This window comes from Oncorhynchus kisutch, linkage group LG10 (assembly GCF_002021735.2).
Source record: "Oncorhynchus kisutch isolate 150728-3 linkage group LG10, Okis_V2, whole genome shotgun sequence".
NCBI lineage: Eukaryota > Metazoa > Chordata > Actinopteri > Salmoniformes > Salmonidae > Oncorhynchus > Oncorhynchus kisutch.
In genome coordinates, this window is record NC_034183.2 from 37,268,347 (window position 1) to 37,286,542 (window position 18,196).

General features: G+C 40.6%; 1 protein-coding gene across 1 annotated transcript in view; it reads left to right on the top strand.

The window, feature by feature from the left end:
* LOC109897530 (rhophilin-1-like) overlaps window positions 1-17,228 on the top strand; it is a 60,480-nt gene extending 43,252 nt beyond the window's left edge. The window contains exons 13-16 of the mRNA XM_020492037.2: window positions 7,496-7,572; window positions 13,202-13,348; window positions 13,473-13,625; window positions 13,778-17,228. Of these exons, the coding sequence (XP_020347626.2) occupies window positions 7,496-7,572; window positions 13,202-13,348; window positions 13,473-13,625; window positions 13,778-13,987 (587 nt within the window). The 3' untranslated portion in view covers window positions 13,988-17,228. The remainder of the gene's footprint in view (window positions 1-7,495; window positions 7,573-13,201; window positions 13,349-13,472; window positions 13,626-13,777) is intronic.
* The last annotated feature ends 968 nt before the right edge of the window (window positions 17,229-18,196 follow it).

Here is an 18,196-nt window from a genome sequence, read left to right on the forward strand (position 1 = left end):
GGATCTGGAATACCGTGTCCCATGGTGCCTGTTCCACTCGCACACCACACACAGACAGACTGACACAGAGGGGTAGACAAACAAAGGAAACCATTTAGCGCTGTTTATACTTTAGACTCTTTCCAAAAACACAGGAAAACCCATACTATTATCAAAATATTGTAAATTCATTGGGCCTAGGGCAGGGTGTTGCCTCTACACCAGAATTTTACCTACTGCAATAATGGTGGTATAGATCCTTTTTTTGTCTATCCAGATATGCAAAACTACCTACAGAATACCCGTGTTGCCTACCTAATTGTGTAACATGGTCCCAAAAGTCCAATCTAACTTTGTATTTTCTAACCTCCACTTGTGGTGAAGTGTCAGGTATTACAAAACTTTCACAATAACATCTAACAATTGTAACCCAGGGCATACCTGTCTATTCTAATGCCCAATTTAATCTATTCAAGTGTCTCACCCCGACTCAAAACGTGACACACAGACTCAGCTGGCTCTGGTCCCTCACCTAACTGACCTCACTGGTCTGCTGGGGGATCAATCTAACCAACCAGACTTTTGGTTACTCTAAACTGGTTCCACCAGCAATCAATCCCAGAGGACACTTACTCTGAAATAATTCCTCTGAGATATTGCCTGGTTTACCCAATTCTGTCAGTTACCTCAGCTGTGACCCCTTAAGGGAGTCTCTGCTTCTAGGAGTACCCTCACAGGAGCATCTTAACCTATTGGTGGTTTATTCTGCTCACCTCTCTCAATACTATGTTCGGGATGTGGTATCCACCCTCACCCGCTTCCTCTCAGATCTTCGGCGAGTCCAGCTGCTCCTTTCAAGGAGTGCGGCTTCCCTGAGACCCCAATTTGGAATCTCCCGTGCATGGTTTACCCGGGTCTTCAGGAGCGGTCACCAGGTGAAGTTTCACATCCCATCGTCAAGAATGTGGTAGATATTCTGATTTAACAAATGAGGAGAGCCAGAACCAATCACCAAATCTGGTTATACTTGATCAAAAACCTTTATTGTACTTATTAATAAGGGAGCCGTCACAACATTTTATTTAATTTTTTTACCTTTATTTAACTAGGCAAGTCAGTTAAGAACAAATTCTTATTTTCAATGACGGCCTAGGAACAGTGGGTTAACTGCCTGTTCAGGGGCAGATGACAGATTTGTACCTTGTCAGCTCGGGGGTTTGAACTTGCAACCTTCCGGTTACTAGTCCAACGCTCTAACCACTAGGCTACCCTGTGAATATAATGAGAGTTCAATGATTCTGGGTTGGGGCTTGCATTATGTAGCCCAACTTTGTTACATTTCCTTAATCCACCATGAATGGATTAAGGAAATGTGTCGAACCTAACTGATACCTAACTGATATCTACTGGATGAGGTGGCCAAATTCTGTCCCCTGTGTTAACTCGTGAATACTAAGAATGGTTTGTTCTTAGAATAGAGGTTAAGGAGCGATACCTCGTTCCGAACATGCAAGATTCAGAGTACAGAGGGTGGGGGAAAGACCACGAGCTGTGGTGTATTAGGCACAGAGTTAGGTGAAAACGGCACTTTACACAACCAGAGTACAGGATTGATACCTAATAATTTCAAGTACTGCTAATACAAATGTTTTGCCCCCACATGATATCACAAAACTTTTCATCAAGTGAGATTGGAGGAACTTGATGAACATTTTTTATATTTTACATCCTCATTCACATTCACTTTTGCTGAGAGAAGGATTTCTACATCGATTGTGACTGACTATTTTTTGTAGGTTCTTTTTGGACATGTTTCTATATTGAAGATTTAGGAAAAACTTGGTGCATTCTTCGCTGTTTTCCATCCAATTTTCTAAATTTTTTAAATAAATGAAACCTGATCCTTCCTGAATAAGTTCCTCAAACTCCTTTTGTTTTGCGTTGAGTTTATTCAATGCTTCTGCATTACATTGATCTACACAATTGATGTGTAATGTTAGATTTTATATTTCTGCTTTTTTCTCTGACTCATACTGTTTTTGTGATGAACGTTGAATTGAATGGCCTTTAAAGACATCCCATGATGAGTGGTCTGCTGAACCTGTACTTTGCCCCCCAAAAAAGTATGTTATTAATTCCTTTGTTTTTGTTTTAGTAGTGTCCGTCCAAAATTCCTGGTAAAATTTCCAATATCCCCGCCCGCCTGGAAAGTCTGTCATAGTTACATGGAGGCCAATAAGCTGATGGTCTGATCACATTTTGGCACAATAGAAAGGATACCAGAAAATAATCAATCCGACCAGTTTGATTAAGCCTCCCAAGTATCTTATGAGATCCAGGTGTTTTAAGCCTTCAAATATCCATAAATTCCAACGTGTGATAGTTGGTAGTATGATTGCCTTTCTGGTCCACTGATGTACCTAAACTGTGTTGTAGTCCCCTACCATTATATTATAATTATTTCTATCTTGGATTGGAGACTAATTTGATTATAATAAATGTTTTCAAAGAAGTTTGGATTGTCATTTACAGTCTATATAGATTTATGAGCCATAACTGTTCAAGTAGTATATTCAAGGCAATCTGTTTTCTTTGACCATCTACTTTAACGGATTGTACCTCCATTATCAATTTTTTTTTATAGGATCATAACACCTTTTGAATTTCTTAACTTCTTTGGGCTCATTGGAACGCTAGTGTCCCACATCGACATCATCCGGTGAAATTGCAGAGCGCCAAATTCAAATGACAAAAATAGTAATAATAAACATTAATGAAAATAATAAGTGTTTTACATCGGTTAAAAGATTAAGGAAGATTGTGGATTTATTGAAGCAACATCTCAAGACTTCAGTAAGGAAGTTAAGGACAACAAAGTCAATGTATTGGAGTGGCCATCACAAAACCCTGACCTCAATCCTATAGAAAATATGTGGGCAGAACTGAAAGAGCGTGTGCGAGCAAGGAGGCCTACAAACCTGACTGTTACACCAGCTCGGTCAGGAGGAATGGGCCAACATTCACCCAACTTATTGTGTGAAGCTTGTGGAAGGCTACCCGACATGTTTGACCCAAGTAAAACAATTTCAAGGCAATACTACCAAATAGTGTATGTAAACTGTGATCCTAACTGACCTAAGGCAGGGAATTTTTACTAGGATTAAATGTCAGGAATTGTGAAAAACTGAGTTGAAATGTATTTGGCTAAGGTGTATGTAAACTTCCGACTTCTTACCTTTGACGAACACTCCAAATGTCCCAGTTACATCACACATGGTCATTTTTGTTCGATAAAGTCCTTCTTTATATCCATAACTTAGTTTAGCTGGCGCACTTCATTCAATAATCCACCAGTTTCCCTCCTTCAAAATGCATACAAAATGAATTCCAAACGTTACCAATAAACTTATCCAAACAAGTCAAACAACATTTATAATCAAACCTCAGGTACCCTATTATGTAAATAAATGATAAAATGTAAGACTGAGAATAGTATTTTCATTACCGGAGATAAATAACAAAGAACACGCTTTCACCCACGCGCATGGAAACACTACAGCCACTTAGGAAAAACTACAATTTCTAGCTCATTTTTCCAAAAACCAGCCTGAAACTCTTTCTAAAGACTGTGGACATCTAGTGGAATCCCTAGGAACTGCAATCTGGGAGGACTTCGCCTCATAATAAACATGAAAGCCATTGGAAACAGTGGAAGGCTGAATTATTATTATTTATTTTTTATGGTTTGTCCTCGGGGTTTCGCCTACCATATCAGTTCTGTTATACTCACAGACATCATTTCAACAGTTTTAGAAACTTTAGAGTTTTATATCCAAATCTACCAATTATATGCATATCCTAGCTTCTGGGCCTGAGTAACAGGCAGTTTACTTTGGGCATGCTTTTCATTCGGACTTGAAAATACTGCCCCCTACCCAAGAGAGGTTAAATGAGAAACCACTGTAGCTCTTTGAAGAGTTCCAAATTTCTTTGATTTAAGAATTTTGGAGGCCACTGTGTTCTTGGGGACCTTCAATGCTGCAGACTTGTTTTTGGTACCCTTCACCAGATCTGTGCCTCGACACAATCCTGTCTCAGAACTTTGCGGACAATTCCTTTGACCTCATGGCTTGCTTTTTTTCCTCTGACGTGCATTGTCAACTCTGGGACCTTTTTATATAGACAGGTGTGTGCCTTTCCAAATCCTATCAATTGATCAAGTTGTAGAAACATCTCAAGGATGATCAATGGAAACAGGGTGCACCTGAGCTCAATTTTGAGTCTCATCGCAAAGGGCCTGATAACTTATGTAAATAAGGTATTTATTTTTTCCTTTTTTTATACATTTTCAAAAATGTCTAAAAACCTGTTTTCGCTTTGCCATCATAAGGTATTGTGTGTAGATTTCACGAGGAACATTTAAAATTTGGCTGTAACTGTGGAATGTGTAAATAGTGAAGGGGTCTGAATAATTTCCGAATGCACTGTATAGTATTGGCCAGACTTAAATGCGCTCTAGTCAAACTTGTCCTATTTTAAATAGAGTCCAGGCAAAGGTTTTGACACACCTACTCATTCAAGGGTTTTTCTTTATTTTTTACTGTTTTCTACATTGTAGAATAATAGTGAAGACATCAAAACTATGAAATAACACATGGAATCATGTAGTAACCAACAAAAGTGTTAAACAAATCAAAATATTTCAGATTCTTCAAAGTACCCACCCTTTGCCCTGATGACACCAGTGCTTTCTCAGTGTATGAAATGAACACCTTTTAGTGTTACAGTAAATAATTTTTTGGTGTTTCAAAACTATAAGGTGTAAAGCCTAATTATCATATATTCGTGGTTGCTTTTTCTTTTTGAGTGAATTGTAGAGTTACCACCCATGACAGTATTTGTTAGTGACAGTGGTTGTTTAATTATTTCATTCTAAAGGCCTGTGGCTTTCACTGAGTGAGTACCAAGGCAAATGTTACCATTATAATCTATGACTATGTAATACTTATATCATAAGGCCTTACTTTGATTGCCTAGTTTTACCCTAACACAGTGGTGTTATGAAACTCCTGGTTTACAGGCCACATCAGGCCTGTAAATCACATTATGCAATGTGATGTGTAATTCTTATTGGAATCCAGCCAGTTAGGATATCCAACAGTTGGAGTTTTTATTCACCCACACCTGCATTCAGAATGAGAATGATAAGAGTATCTATACCATTTAAACTCTAACAACCATTTCAGTAACCGGTGAAATAAATGTAAGTAACTGATTTGGATCAGTTTAGATGTGTTATTTATCTTTTGTGAAGCATAAGATTAATCAATGTACTTGCAAAAACACATATACAGTGGGGCAAAAAAGTATTTAGTCAGCCACCAATTGTGCAAGTTCTCCCACTTAAAAAGATGAGGCCTGTAATTTTCATCATAGGTACACTTCAACTATGACAGAAAAAAAATCCAGAAAATCACATTGTAGGATTTTTATTGAATTTATTTGCAAATTATGGTGGAAAATAAGTATTTGGTCAATAACAAAAGTTTATCTCAATACTTTGTTATATACCCTTTGTTGGCAATGACAGAGGTCAAACGTGTTCTGTAAGTCTTCACAAGGTTTTCACACACTGTTGCTGGTATTTTGGCCCATTCCTCCATGCAGATCTCCTCTAGAGCAGTGATGTTTCGGGGCTGTTGCTGGGCAACACGGACTTTCAACTCCCAGCAAAGATTTTCTATGGGGTTGAGATCTGGAGACTGGCTAGGCCACTCCAGGACCTTGAAATGCTTCTTACAAAGCCACTCCTTCGTTGCCCGGGCGGTGTGTTTGGGATCATTGTCATGCTGAAAGACCCAGCCACGTTTCATCTTCAATGCCCTTGCTGATGGAAGGAGGTTTTCACTCAAAATCTCACGATACATGGCCCCATTCATTCTTTCCTTTACACGGATCAGTCGTCCTGTTCCCTTTGCAGAAAAACAGCCCCAAAGCATGATGTTTCCACCCTTATGCTTCACAGTAGGTATGGTATTTTTTGTCCTCCAAACACGACGAATTGAGTTTTTACCAAAAAGTTATATTTTGGTTTCATCTGACCATATGCAATTCTCCCAATCTTCTTCTGGATCATCCAAATGCTCTCTAGCAAACTTCAGACGGGCCTGGACATGTACTGGCTTAAGCAGGGGGACACGTCTGGCACTGCAGGATTTGAGTCCCTGGCGGCGTAGTGTGTTACTGATGGTAGGCTTTGTTACTTTGGTCCCAGCTCTCTGGAGGTCATTCACTAGGTCTCCCCGTGGGGTTCTGGGATTTTTGCTCACCGTTCTTGTGATAATTTTGACCCCACGGGGTGAGATTTTGCGTGGAGGCCCAGATCGAGGGAGATTATCAGTGGTCTTGTATGTCTTCCATTTCCTAATAATTGCTCCCACAGTTGATTTCTTCAAACCAAGCTGCTTACCTATTGCAGATTCAGTCTTCCCAGCCTGGTGCAGGTCTACAATTTTTTTCTGGTGTCCTTTGACAGCTCTTTGGTCTTGGCCATAGTGGAGTTTGTAGTGTGACTGTTTGAAATTGTGGACAGGTGTCTTTTATACTGATAACAAGTTCAAACAGGTGCCATTAATACAGGTAACGAATGGAGGACAGAGGAGCCTCTTAAAGAAGTAGTTACAGGTCTGTGAGAACCAGAAATCTTGCTTGTTTGTAGGTGACCAAATACTTATTTTCCACCATAATTTGCAAATTAATGAATAAAAAATCCTACAATGTGATTTTCTGGATTTTTTTTCTCATTTTGTCTGTCATAGTTGAAGTGTACCTATGATGAAAATTACAGGCCTCTCATCTTTTTAAGTGGGAGAACGTTCACAATTGTTGGCTGACTAAATACTTTTTTGCCCCACTGTACTAAAAACAATCGTAAAGTATCGACCTTCAGTAGGGCATGCTGGGAAATATGAAAATGATGGGTGTGGCTTTGATGTAACCGTTTTACTCTCCACAGTGTAAAGCAATAACTGGTTATTAACACTAACACTGGGGGTTATTTTATACCCCTTGTAGAGTGAATTTAACTCCTGAATCAACACTAGAAATGTTACACTGAAAAATAAACATTGGCCAATGTGCTGTGCACAAGTCTTCCACAAGAAATTAAATAATTTGATGTTTTGTTGATTGTGTTGGAAAATGCTGTCAGGCATCACTCCAGAATCTCCCATAAGTGTTCAATTGGGTTGAGATCTACTGACTGAGACACACGCACACACAATTTAAACCCTCTATGCTCCTTTGAGACCCCTCTTTCAAAGTCACTGAGATCTTTTTAATTTTTTTTTAGCTATGATTGCCAAAATAATGGGCATCTGGGCATTTTTATATAGGACCCTAAGCACCTGCTTTGAAAATACGTTGTATCCCTCATTTACTCACGTGTTTGCTTTATTTTTACAGATTATCTGTGAGAAACAGTAATTGATCATTTGTCTCTCCTCTTCTTCCTCAGCTCAAACCCAGCAGAAGCCTGATATAATTCCACCCAATTTCTCCACTGTCCAAGTCACTGACATCTTCCGAAGGCTGGTAAGTCTTTTTTTATTTTATATTATTTTTTTGTGGTCCACAAGAGAGCAGAGAGAGAGATCATGAGCAGATGGGCTCCCACATTTTTCAGCATGTTTTTACAAAAAGATGGATTTAGATAAACTTGGATTTTTTCCGCAAGGACATATACAGAATTCTACACTCCACAACATAACCTTCACTCCCAATCAAAACTCCAAACCTATAACCTGATTTTGGACAAAATTAACTTGAAGGATTCCTACTACCAAAGATTCTTATTTCTAAAGTCTATACAGAAAATGCTCTGGCAAAAGAAGGACAAGAAACCTGAAAACACCATTCAACCTGGAACTGAGTGAGTAATGTTTAGTCTGAAGCTACTTTTAAAGCCAAGAACAAAATTAATTTGTGATATATTTTACTTTTATAGGGACTGCATGCTAAGTTAAGGCTACCAAGCGTGCTAGGACAGAACTGATCAATTAGCACTGAGGTGTGAAGTGAAAGGTGTCAAAGCCCTTGACACCAACAATGGCAGGGGAGTTTTACAGCCTTCCCCACCCAAATGCAGAGGCCTTTGAAGCCCCCTCCATCTGTGCAGAGGTCCTTACAATACAGTACCCCCTGGATTCACCTCAATTTTGAACTGATATGCAGCCATGACACTTAAATTGTAAATTAATTCAATAAGAAACATTATCGTTGCTTTGATCACATCAGGAGATGATTTCAAATACAACAGCCACAGGACAACTTTGTTTGGATGTCGTAAAGGACCATTCATCGAAACTGAAGAGATATAGCTAGCTAACGACCTCCTTTTCCATGTGGGAAAAAAAACGGACAGAGACTTGCTAGTTAGGCAAAAAATTTCTTCAAGGAATCTGCCTCCCCAAAAAAAGCTTCTTCCAAGTGGGTGTGACACCTACTCCCGTTGCCTGCTGGACTGCTGCTTGGATTCCACCTAGCTTTCTGTTCACTGTCTGCCCTGGCCTGTCTCTCCCTGTCTGGTACAGGTACCCCCACCACACTCCCCCCTCTCTCCCAATCTTTCACTCGCCTCCACCACACACGCACTGTTGGGGCGAGTGACTCTGAACTTACAATGGCTAGCCCCAAGTCAATATTTTTTTTCTTGTGCTTTATGCTATTTGCCTCATGACTCCTGCTTGCTTTGTTGAATATGAACTTGCTTGTTTACCCAACCTTGGGATAGACTGTTCCCACACTCAGGACTCTGACTCTATTGGTTACACAGACTTTTGGCCTCCCATCCTATTCTAACCACCTCTTTGTATTCATGTTACCTGATGAAACTGCTGTACAATATGATCTTGTTGCCATCTAATGCACATTCAAGTGTCATAAATCAACACTGTAGAGATCTGCCTGTCCTCTGCCATGCCCTGATTGTATTACTGCTGATGATATCTGGAAATGTGCATGTACACCCTTGCTAGCTCCAATTCTGATTTCTGCTCTGATATTTGCTTCACTGATTTCTGCTCTCATAAAAGCCTGGGTTTTCTGCACGTTACTATTAGAAGCTTATTACCTAAAATGGATAAATTGAAAATGTGGGTTCACAGCTCCAATCCAGATGTGTTGGTCATTACTGAAACGTGATTAAGAAAGTTTGTTTTGAACACTGATGTTAACCTTTCTGGTTATAACCTTTTTCTGCAAGACCGATCTTCCAAAGGTGGTGGAGTGGCAATCTTTTACCAAGGAACACATTCATTGCTCAGTTGTCTTCACCAAGTCTGTCCCCAACAATTTGATATGATGGTTTTAAGCGTTAAACTTTCAAATAGCTCTTTGTTGACTGTTGCTGAGTGTTATCGTCCACCATCAGCACCGGCCTGTACCCTAAATGCCCTAAGCTCTCTCCTGGCCCATTTAACCTCTTGATACTACCCATCCCGGGTCCGGGAGCGTAATCATCAACTGACACTAATTAGCATAACGCAACGGACAAATATTACTAGAAAATATTCCTATTCATGAAATCACAAGTGAAATATATTGAACCACAGCTTAGCCTTTTGTTAATCACCCTGTCATCTCAGATTTTGAAAATATGCTTTACAGCCAAAGCAAGACCAACATTTGTGTAAGTTTATCGATAGCCTAGCATAGCATTATGACTAGCTAGGAGCAGGCAACCTGGTCACAAATCAGAAAAGCAATCAAATTCAATCGTTTACCTTTGATGAGCTTCGGATGTTTTCACTCAAGAGACTCCCAGTTAGATCGCAAATGTTCCTTTTTTCCCAAAATATTATTTTTGTAGGTGAAATAGCTCCGTTTGTTATTCACGTTTGGCTGAGAAATCAACAGGAAATTGCGGTCACTACAACCCTGAAAAATATTCCAAATATCAGGACAAGATGCTAGAATATGCATATAATTGACAGCTTAGTATAGAAAACACTCTAAAGTTTCCAAAACTGTAAAAATATTGTCTGTGAGTATAACAGAACTGATATTGCAGGCGAAAGCCTGAGAAAAATCCAATCAGGAAGGGACTCTTATTTAGAAAGCTATACGTTCCTATGCGTCCCTATTGAGCAGTGAATGGTAATCAACCAGATTCATTTTTCTATGGCTTCCCTAATGTGTCTAGTGTCACAATGCATAGTTTCAGGCTTTTATTTTGAAAAATGAGCCTGAACGACAACATTGCGTCAGTGGTCAGCCGTAGGCTCTGAGTGTTTTGTGCGTAATAGACAAATGCGGCCATTGTTTCTCTCTTTCCTACTAAGAAGCCACCTGTCCCTGTTGATATATTATCGAATATATATTTGAAAAACACCTTGAGGGTTGGTTATAAAAAACGTTTGCCATGTTTCTGTCGATATTATGGATCTAATTTGGAATATTTTTCGGCGTTGTCGTGACTGCAGTTTCTGGTGGATTTCTCAACCAAACGTGAAGTACAAACGGAGGTATTTCGGCTATAAAAAATAATCTTTATGGGACAAAATGAACATTTGCTGTCTAACTGGGAGTCTTGTGAGTGAAAACATCCGAAGCTCATCAAAGGTAAACGATTTAATTTGATTGCTTTTCTGATTTTCGTGACCAAGCTGCCTGCCTGCTGCTAGCTAGGCATAATGCTATGCTAGGCTAGCGATAAACTTACACAAATGCTTGTCTTGCTTTGGCTGTAAAGCATAATTTCAAAATCTGATGACAGGGTGATTAACAAAAAGCTAAGCTGTGTTTCAATATATTTCACTTGTCATTTCATGAATATGAATATTTTCTAGTAATATTTTTTAGGTCTGTTGCGTTATGCTAATTAGTGTCAGTTGATGACAATTCTCCCGGATCCGGGAGAGGGAGTTCCAAGAGGATAATTATTAAGGAGCAGTTCTCTCTCTGGGTCTAACCCCAAGAAGTTCTGGAAAACTATTAAAGACCTCACAACTACCCATGTCCCTTAATATTGATGTGGTTGTTACTGACAAGGAGCACATGGCTGAGCTCTTTATTCACCACTTCGTTAAGTCAGGATTCCTAATCCGCTTAGCCATGCCTTCTTGCCCATCCAACATTTCCTCATCTACCACCCCTTCTAATGTGACTAGCCCCGATGCTCCTCCCTCTTTTCCCCCTGCCCCACTACAAAGTTTCTCCCAGCAGGCAATCACTGAGTCAGAGGTGCTAAAGGAGCTCCTTAAATTTGACTCAAAAAACATCTGGGTCAGATGGTTTAGACCCTTTCTTCTTTAAGGTTGCTGCCCCGATCATCGCCAAGCCTATCTCTGACCTTTCTAACCTGTCTCTCCTCTCTGGGGAGCTTCCCATTGCTTGGAAGGCAGCCATGGTGCGTCCTTTATTTAAAAGGATTAGCTTGATCTCCCCCAACTGTTATAGGCCAATTTCTATTTTGCCATGTTTATCAAAAGTGTTCAACTTCTCAAGAAAGCCAGTCAGTTGAATATTGACATCTGTATTATTCTCTCTTGTATGCAATCTGGTTTCCACTCAGGTTATGGATGTGTCACTGATGATGTCACCATTGCCCTTGATTCTAAGCAATGTTGTGCTGCTATTTTTATTGACTTGGCCAACGCTTTTATACGGTAGACCATTCCATACTTGTGGGCCGGCTAAGGAGTATTGGTGTCTCTGAGGGGTCTTTGGCCTGGTTTGCTAACTACCTCTCTCAAAGAGTGCAGTGTATAAAGTCAGAACATCTGCTGTCTCAGCCACTGCCTGTCACCAAGGGAGTACCCAAAGCTCAATCCTAGGCCCCACGCTCTTCTCAATTTTCATCAACAACATAGCCCAGGCAGTAAGAAGCTCTCTCATCCATTTATATGCAGATGATAGTCTTGTACTCAGCTGGCCCCTCCCCGGATTTTGTGTTAAACCCTCTACAACAAAGCTTTCTTCGTTTCCAAAAAGCTTTCCCTGACCCTAACCTTGTTCTGAACACCTCCAAAAAAAAGGTCATGTGGTTTGGTAAGAAGAATGACCGTCTCCCCACAGGTGTGATTACTAACTTTGAGGGTTTAGAGCTTGAGGTAGTCACCTCATACAAGTACTACTTGGGAGTATGCCTAGACGATACACTGTCCTTCTCTCAGCACATATCATAGCTACAGGCTAAGGTTAAATTTAGACTTGGTTTCCTCTATCGTAATCGCTCCTCTTTCACCCCAGCTGCCGAACTAACCCTGATTTCAGATTAGATTTCAGATTGCCCAGATTTCAGATTGCCCTGCTAGATTAATGAGATGTAATTTATAGATCGACAGGTAAGGATGCTCTCGAGCAGTTCTTTACCATTCGGCCAACAGATTTGCCACCAATGCTCCTTATAGGACAGATCACTACACTCTATACTCCTCTGTAATCTGCTCATCTCTGTATACCCGTCGCAAGACCCACTGGTTGATGCTTATTTATAAAACCCTCTAGGCCTCATCCTCCACATACAACACCGTTCTGCCAGTAACATTCTGTTAAAGGTCCCCAAACCACACACATCCCTCCTCTTTTCAGTTCGCTGCAGCTAGCAACTGGAACGAGCTGCAAAAAACTCTCAAACTGGACAGTTTTACCTCAATCTCTTCATTCAAAGACTCAATCATGGACACTCTCTTACTGACAGTTGTGGCTGCTTCGCGTAATGTATTGTTGTCTCTAACTTCTTGCCCTTTGTGCTGTTGTCTGTGCCCAATAATGTTTGTACCGTGTTTTGTGCTGTTACCCTGTTGTTGTGTTGCTGCTATGTTGTTGTCTTTAGGTCTCTCTTTATGTGGTGTTGTGGTGTTTCTCTTGTCGTGGTGTTTTTTTTATTTATTTATTTTATCCCAGCCCCCGTCCCCGCAGGAAGCCTTTTGCCTTTTGGCAGACCGTCATTGTAAATAAGAATTTGTTCTTAACTGACTTGCCTAGTTAAATAAATCAAATACAAATGGTAAGACTGATGGTGACAATGATGATGATGATCATTCCACCTAGCTGTCTTAAGATGACTGCACTAACTGTAGGTCGCTCTGGATAAGAGCGTCTGCTAAATGAGTTAAATGGAAATGATGACGCCGATGACTGACTGATTTTGATGGTGATGTTTCTTTAAATGAATGATGAGTCGTATAATGAAGATGGTCTCTCGCTGTCTTCCCTGCAGGGTCCCTTGTCAGTGTTCTGTGCCCGGGCGCGCTGGGGGCCGGTGCGTTTGGTGTGTCTCCAGCGAGGGGAGGGGGGTCTGGGGCTAACTCTCAGAGGAGACTCTCCTGTTCTGGTGGCTGGAGTAGTGCCGGGGGGGTGTGCTGAGGTGAGAGTAGTACCCTGTCTCTCTCGTCTTAACCCTCTTTGCATTCCTATTATTCCTATTGCCTCGAACTGAAAATGTACAGTATTTCATGCACCACTGGAATGTACTGTGTGTGTGTTCTCAGGAGGCAGGTCTGAGAGAGGGGGACTACATAGTGGCGGTGGATGGAGAGAACCGTAAGTGGGCTAAACATGGAGAGGTGGTCCACAGCCTGAAGAGCTGCAGTGACCGAGGAGTGGAGCTCAGCGTCATCACACTGCACACACACGACACACAGGTATGTTTCATAGCACTGCACACACACGAAACACAGGTAGTTTTGTGTGTGTGCGTTCGAGTGATTTGTCTGTGTGTATGTATTACTGTGTCTGCATGTGTGTTTTGAGTGCTTTGGTGCATCAGTAATGTGTGTTGTGTGTGTTTGTTCAGGTGGAGAGGAGGTCAGTGATGCTCTCCCCCAGAGGAGACAAAGAGAACACTTGCCAACGGCCCATGGGTGGGGCTAAGGCCCAGAGCTCCGTCTCCTTACTCAACTGGAACAGGAAGAAAAACAGGGAAGGGGGAGGAGTCACCAAGAGACTGGGCAGCACCTTCAGTCTGCCATTTGGAAACCTGGGAGACGGTGAATCCATGTACTGAGATAGATGGAGGGCAAGCTGAAATGGTGCTCGATTCCATACAGTGCACTTCCAGCCAAAAGTTGTGCACTAGGGAGTAGGGTGCCATTTCAGACTGTGCTATAGACAGACAAACCACTCAGGGAATGGCAAAGGGACATGTTCCAATACAAGGATGAGTTGTATATGACTGGATACTCCTAGATATTGTAATGCATTATTGCAGCAAATGCAAGGAACATTCCGAATAGGAGAATTGTACGAAGAGAAGAAGAGGGGGATGCTATGTCCAGATGCCCAGGGAAACTACAGTGGTTTTAGAAAGCACCCAACTGCAGGTATATGTCACTGAAGGGGTTAAGAGCATCATGTAAATTGTCTTAAAATAGACTAATAGTTGTGGCCCAGTATTATTGTAGCTGACTTACTATACAGCTAAAGGTCTTTAGAGAGTTGAAAGAAGATTAACTGGACTTACTGTCAAACTACAGCCTCTGGTCTTAAGACAATGTTATCATGTTGTTTTAATGTTGAAAACATTTTGTTTTACTTTACTGTTTACTGTATCCCAGAGTCTTGCTTTTCCACTCCGGTCTTAATGAGGTTTCTCTCAACAGTAAAAACAACAGTCACACCTACATCCATTTAGTACCTGAGCTTAGCTCTTACTTCCTCAAGCTAGAGCATTGTGAATCTTCTTTTTTGTTGTTGTAAGATTTAATTTTATTTGATGTTTAACAAAGGACACAAATGACATCACACAAACATCAACTACATCACACCTGCCCAGACTTATTAGCACACACACCCATCTCCAGTGCCTGCATAATTTTCCGCCACATGGCCTCAAACTGCATCAATTTATTTCTCTCCGTAGCCCACTCACTCTAAATTTTTTACAATAAATCATTAGATTTTTCCATTGTGTTAATGATGCCGGATGAATTGATTTCCACATTTTTAATATACGTTTTTGCAAAGTGATTGATGAGAAAAGAATTGTCCAGCCCATTGGGTATCTCACAACACCCCTATATTCCATGTCTTGAAATATGCATACTTATAGATTAAGATTAACATCGTAATACTTCTGACAGCCCACTTTCTAGCTCCGCCCACAAAAAAGACTGGATTATTGAGTCATTGGATGCGTTTGTAAATTCACTCTGGATATCTACTCCGATTTCAGAGCTCTCTGGACTGAGTGCGCCAGAGTGCAGAATTACTGATGAATTTACGAACATTTGAATATGAACGGTGTCAGTAAACATTAGCAAAAAAAAAAAAATAATTTAATTGTTGCCAGCAGCACAGTTACGGTCACCAACGCTCTAGACAACATGAAAACACCCTAACCAGCTCTGCCAGGGTGAATGAAAATGGTCAGAATGAGGTGTTCTCTCATTTATGTCTGGAAGTACAGTAGCTAGCAAGCTAGCCAACTTTAGCCAGTTAGCTTGAGTGCTTGACAGCCGTTGTGAGGTCAGAACATTCGGATGAACTTTACTCCTCAGCCAGAGCGTCCAGTGTGCGCTCTGAACGCTCCGAGAGCGAAACACTCTGAATTTGCCATTAACAATGGACAATCTGATATCCGTTCTGAATATTACGAACGCCCAGAGCGCACTCTGAGCTCACTCTCTGGCACTCCAGAGTGAATTTATGAGCACACCCATTATAGTTTTACACTTGGGACATGACTGCTGTTGTGCTGTAGAATTGGTGAATTCTGTGTCTTGTACTGTATCATCAATTCTATAGATAAGTTTATACTGGGTTAAGCATACATTTTCGTTAACTGTAATTTCATGAGTTATGCTCCAACTTTCCCTCCATCTTGTGCCAACATCAGTTCTTTTTAGGTCTTGGTTCCAATAGTTTCTTCTTTTTTTTCTAAGAGATTGTCAGTTTGATATGCTGCTGGCAAGGTATTGTATATCGTCCCTATCATATGAACATCCTTATCTGACTCAAATCAAATTCCTTCAAGGTTGCTCTGATATCCAAAAGATGTGTAACTTTAAAATTGTATGTATTCGAAACTATATTGGTCAGTCCAAAATTGCTTCAATACTGTCATGGAAATAAATGTATTCCCTGTTGCCAAGTCATTTACAGTTTCTATGAATTTAGTTTTCCAATTTATCTGTGAATTCTGAAAAGCTATCCAAGGATTGTTCCATAAGGTTGTGTTTTTATGGAGTGATATTGGTTCTTGTAGAATGTTTCAGTTTATTCCATATTGTTGTAGTGTTCTTAGCTATGAAGTTGTTAATGTTCTTAGCTTAATGCTTTGAAAATAGACACGTGGGCAGCATCTTGAAGCACACAGAGTTTACAGCGGTAGCCATGTTACTGCATTCTGTGCTCCTACCAGTGTATTTGATGTGAACGTTTTTCTTTGTCTCTCTTTTGTCATCTTGATTGTTGGGTACAAATGACTACCCACAAGGCACTACAATAGTTATGTCACAGGAGGTTGCTGGTACCTTAATTGGGAAGGACAGGCTCGTGGTAATGGCTGGAGCGGAATTAGTGGAATGGTATCAAACATATAGTTTCCATGTTCCAGACATTAATATGATCCGTCCTCCCCTCAGCAGCCTCCTGTGTTATGTGTAATTTTTAGTTTTTCTTCTGGTGTTTTGTAGTTTTTAATTTTGTACGACATTCTTATGCACCGGGACTTCATAGGAGGAGGAAAAACTAATGCTCTACGTATGTCATGACACTGAAATGGTTAACGTGGTAATATGCACATTAGGGGATTGACTAAAGACTTTTATATGTCTGGTACTTAGTAAGAGTTGAATAGGAGAATGGACAGTCTACCATGTAGAAACCAGCTATCAATGTAACCATAGAAGCATAGAGGAGAGCTGACACAATTGTTAGACACTTTTTTATTTGTATTTTTTATGTTCACATTTTCAATATTTGGATGCAAATACTATTTTAAATTGTAATCCATGTCTTTTTTGTTCAAAATAATGATTGAGATGTGTATTTCAGATTGTGAATTAAGTCTGCCATTGTGATCTGTGGTTTCTTGTTTGAGTGAGTGTAATTGTGTAAAGGGATTTGTATTTCTTTTGTTTATTATGTGAAAGACTGATAATCATGGCTGGCTGCTCATATGATCAACCATCAATTCCTCTTTTGAGGTGTGCTTGTGCGCATGCACGTGAATCCTTTTCGTGTGTGTGTTATTTGTAGAGTATTTGCACATAATTTTGTTGATGAATTAAAGGAGTGGATCAATGCATTGTCTCTCTCACACTGATTTTTCTCCATTGATGCTAACAGATTCTGGTGGTTCTCAGGGTTATGTTCAGTTGTTACCAGCATCAAAATAGTTACCAGCATAATGTGTGTTTAGTGGTTTCCAGCAGGTGTCACTATATCCAGGCTATTGTGTCAGATGGGGCCAGATTGGTTTGTGAAAGTATTTTAAAGCAGACAGATGTACACTATATAAGCAAACTTATGTGGACACCCCTTCAAATTTGTGGATTTGGCTATTTCAGCCACACCTGTTGCTGACAGGTCTATAACATTTAGCACACTGCCATGCAATCTCCATAGACAAACATTGGCAGTCGAATGGCCTTACTGAAGAGCTTAGTGACTTTCAATGTGGCACCATAATAGGATACCACCTTTCCATCAAGTCAGTTCATCAAATTTCTGCCCAGCTAGAGCTGCCCCAGTCAATTGAAGTGCTGCTGTTTTGAAGTGGAAACAACGGCTCAGCCGCGAAGTGGTAGGCCACACAAGCTCACAGAACAGGACCACTAAGTGCTGAAGCACATAAAAATCATCTGTCCTTGATTGCAACACTCATTTCCGAGTTCCAAATTGACTCTGGAAGGAATGTGAGCACAAGTGCTGTTCGTCGGGAGCAGCTTAAGATCACCATGCACAATGCCAAGCGTCGGCTGGAGTGGTGTAAACCTCGCCGCCATTGGACTCTGGAGCAGTGGAAACGGGTTCTCTAGAGTGATGAATCACGCTTTACCATCTGGCAGTCCGACGTGCAAATCTGGGTTTGGCGGATGCCAGGAGAATGCTACCTGCCCCAATGCATAGTGCCAACTGTAAAGTTGGTGGAGGAGGAATAATGGTCAGGGCTGTTTTTCATGGTTTGGGCCAGGTTCCTTAGTTCCAGTGAAGTGAAATCTTAATGCTACAGCATACAATGTTATTCTAGACGATTATGTGCTTTCAAACT